Source organism: Dermacentor silvarum, chromosome 6, assembly GCF_013339745.2.
Source record: "Dermacentor silvarum isolate Dsil-2018 chromosome 6, BIME_Dsil_1.4, whole genome shotgun sequence".
Lineage (NCBI taxonomy): Eukaryota > Metazoa > Arthropoda > Arachnida > Ixodida > Ixodidae > Dermacentor > Dermacentor silvarum.
Window position 1 is genome coordinate 136,036,737 of NC_051159.1, and position 2,640 is coordinate 136,039,376.

General features: G+C 45.5%; 1 protein-coding gene across 1 annotated transcript in view; it reads left to right on the forward strand.

Annotated features, from left to right (window-relative positions):
• LOC119456074 (cell adhesion molecule 2) overlaps nt 1-814 on the forward strand; it is a 66,275-nt gene extending 65,461 nt beyond the window's left edge. Inside the window, exon 4 of the mRNA XM_037717674.2 lies at nt 175-814. Coding sequence (XP_037573602.1) covers nt 175-251 — 77 coding nt within the window. The 3' untranslated portion in view covers nt 252-814. The remainder of the gene's footprint in view (nt 1-174) is intronic.
• Nucleotides 815-2,640: the final 1,826 nt, after the last annotated feature.

A 2,640-nucleotide genomic window follows, 5' to 3' on the forward strand; every position in this document is an offset into this window, starting at 1 on the left:
GAGTAGACCCGCTCATGAACTAGAATTGTGCTATCTGCTACAGGTAACCTTCAAAAATTACTGAAAGTGTTCGCTGAAACACCCGGTATATTACCCATGGAAACGTAGTTTTATCCTTTCCTAAAGCATGATCACCTCAATCGTGGAACATGCTTTTTTTTTCTCTCGTTGCAGGTTCTCTGGCATCGCACTGGGCGTACTGGCCTTGGATACATTTGTGCCTGCTCAGCCTAATAAATACAGCAGCATGATGTAGAGCTCAAGACCAACTAGAAACACCTCACGAGAAACAAGGCGTTAACAAAAATGCCGGAGTTATAGAATGTGCCAAGCTTGAATATTTGTTTTGAATGGCTCTTTGTGATAAACAGTTGCACGTAGTAATTGGAGGCAGCCAACACATAGATGTTAGAAAGCAGTTGTGGTTATGGTTTTGTTGTTTGATTATGCTCATAAGTACGTGTTCTCAGCTACTCACTTTTGTAATATAATAAACTCTAAAAATTGCATTTTCGAAGACGTACGCAAGTGCGAAGAGAACACCGCTCGATAAGAGAATTATAGCTCTGGATATAGGAGTAACTGTTGTCCACGCACTAGCTTCGCTTCCAAGCAATCTGTTACGTGTGTTTTAATATTTCGTCGTCTAAAAATATGTTAGTCCTGAACTATGCATGATTTCTGGATGACATGTTATCACAAACTGTCAAGACACGACAGAAAAGCGGCATGAAATGTTCTCAAATCAGTTTGCATCGCATCCCATTGTTACCTCAGGCGAGATCTGTTTACTTGCCGGAATAAAGACGCGTTGTCCCAGCTTGTGCTGCATCGTAATATTTCATGTGTCTTAGTCGTGCCATGTTGCATTGTTAATGCATATGCACATACATTGATCTTGTAAAAGAAAACCCGGATTGAGGAAACCACAACCACCCTAATGACGACACGAGTACACGAAACCCTAAACATCTTCTATGTGTGCACCCAGGCTGCCAGGCCTTGAAATCTCTGCACGTAATCCTTGCTTTTCACACACAGCACAAGGGTGGGTGGGTATAATGTAGCGATTCCGTTTGCTGTATTCTAGTCCTTTCCTATCGACCACCGCTCGATACTGGTCGATCCTGGCGATTACGTAGGTGGAGCGCCACTCGTGTATCAATGTTTAGGCACGAATACGATAATAATTGGAATAAAATCGTTAGATTACCCCGATTCTGGTCCCTTAGGCCGCCATCATGCTCAAAATTAGACTCATGGGCATATATCGAAGACGGAAGAAGAAACGCATTCTACAGCTTGACAGCCAACAGTCCGACCCAAGCAACTATTGGCTTCGAAAGCCACGTAGGACAAGGGTTACAAGTCCGAACTTGGTGTTCAGGATTGCGCCGAGAAGTGGCGGTGCACGCCATGAGGCGGCTCAGCAATTTGTGAGCTGAATTATTCAGCCACGCATTGTATATCATGAGCGATTCCGCGGGCTTGCGCAGCTAATCACCGCATGACATCTTGTAGCTCCACGTAACAAGTCAAGTTAAAATAAGGAACGCCGCACGGGGATACGGTGGCTGCATTCAACGCATTGTTATGAACGGCCTCTGAAAACCATTCTGCAAGATTACTTTCCCTCGTGGTATTAATCATCCGCATAAGGAAAATGGAAGTTTAAGGCTTGGCCCGTGTTATAGTAGCCAGCGTCGAAGAGGCTACAGTCGCTATGTCGTGCACACGAATCCGGCTGCTCATTCCCTGGCAGGACGAGTCGCCCGTTTGACCTGTTTCTGCTGGTGTTGCCTGCTGCAGCTTTCAATGCAAGCGATAGATGATTCCACAAAATCCATCAGCAGTTTACGTTGCATCCCAGTTGTATACATTCCCCCCATGTAATACCGTCATAATGAGGGCCTTTGGGGGTATTTTGAATAAATAAAATAAATCTGCAGTGGCTAGCTCGGTGCTGAGAAACTCCTGAAACAAGTAACCAAGACGTTGAAAATCTTCAAAAAGAAATGCGCGTACTCCGGAAGTCCTCATACCTCTAGACTGAGATACAGGGGGTACAGCGATACTGCTGCTGTCGCTCCACCCGCATGAAAGGCCGATTTGATCAATCGTCTCCTTCTTCTAGACAGCAGTTTCCCTTCCTACAAATCTCCGCGCTCTCTACAAAGCCCTAATAGCTTTGTCCAGAAGCTAACCTACAGCGGAACACACACCTATTAATTCTCCACCTCCGTCTGTCTGCTTCCTTCCTCGTAATCTCACCAGGAAACCGGAAGAATCGCTTCGGTTGGTTCAGGCTCCAACAGCATCTGTCACCTTATCGTATAGGGTGAACCACAGATGATCAAGGCACACACCCAAAGTTCCAGGGTTTTGCGATTGCGGCACCCCCTCGATACGAGCTTTGGCGCGCCCTGTGACGTCTGAAACACGGCTTGAGATGATAATTGTCAGACTGAAACTAGATGCACCTGGAAAAAATGCAGTCGTTGAGCGTCAGCTACTCAGTTTCTGCAAGATGCAGAGATCCCCGCTTTCCTTTGATTTTTATTTTATGCCTTTCGACAAATTCCTCTGATTAAAGAAGAAATGCTACTGCCAAGACGATATCAAGTAGGTAAGAGACCAGTC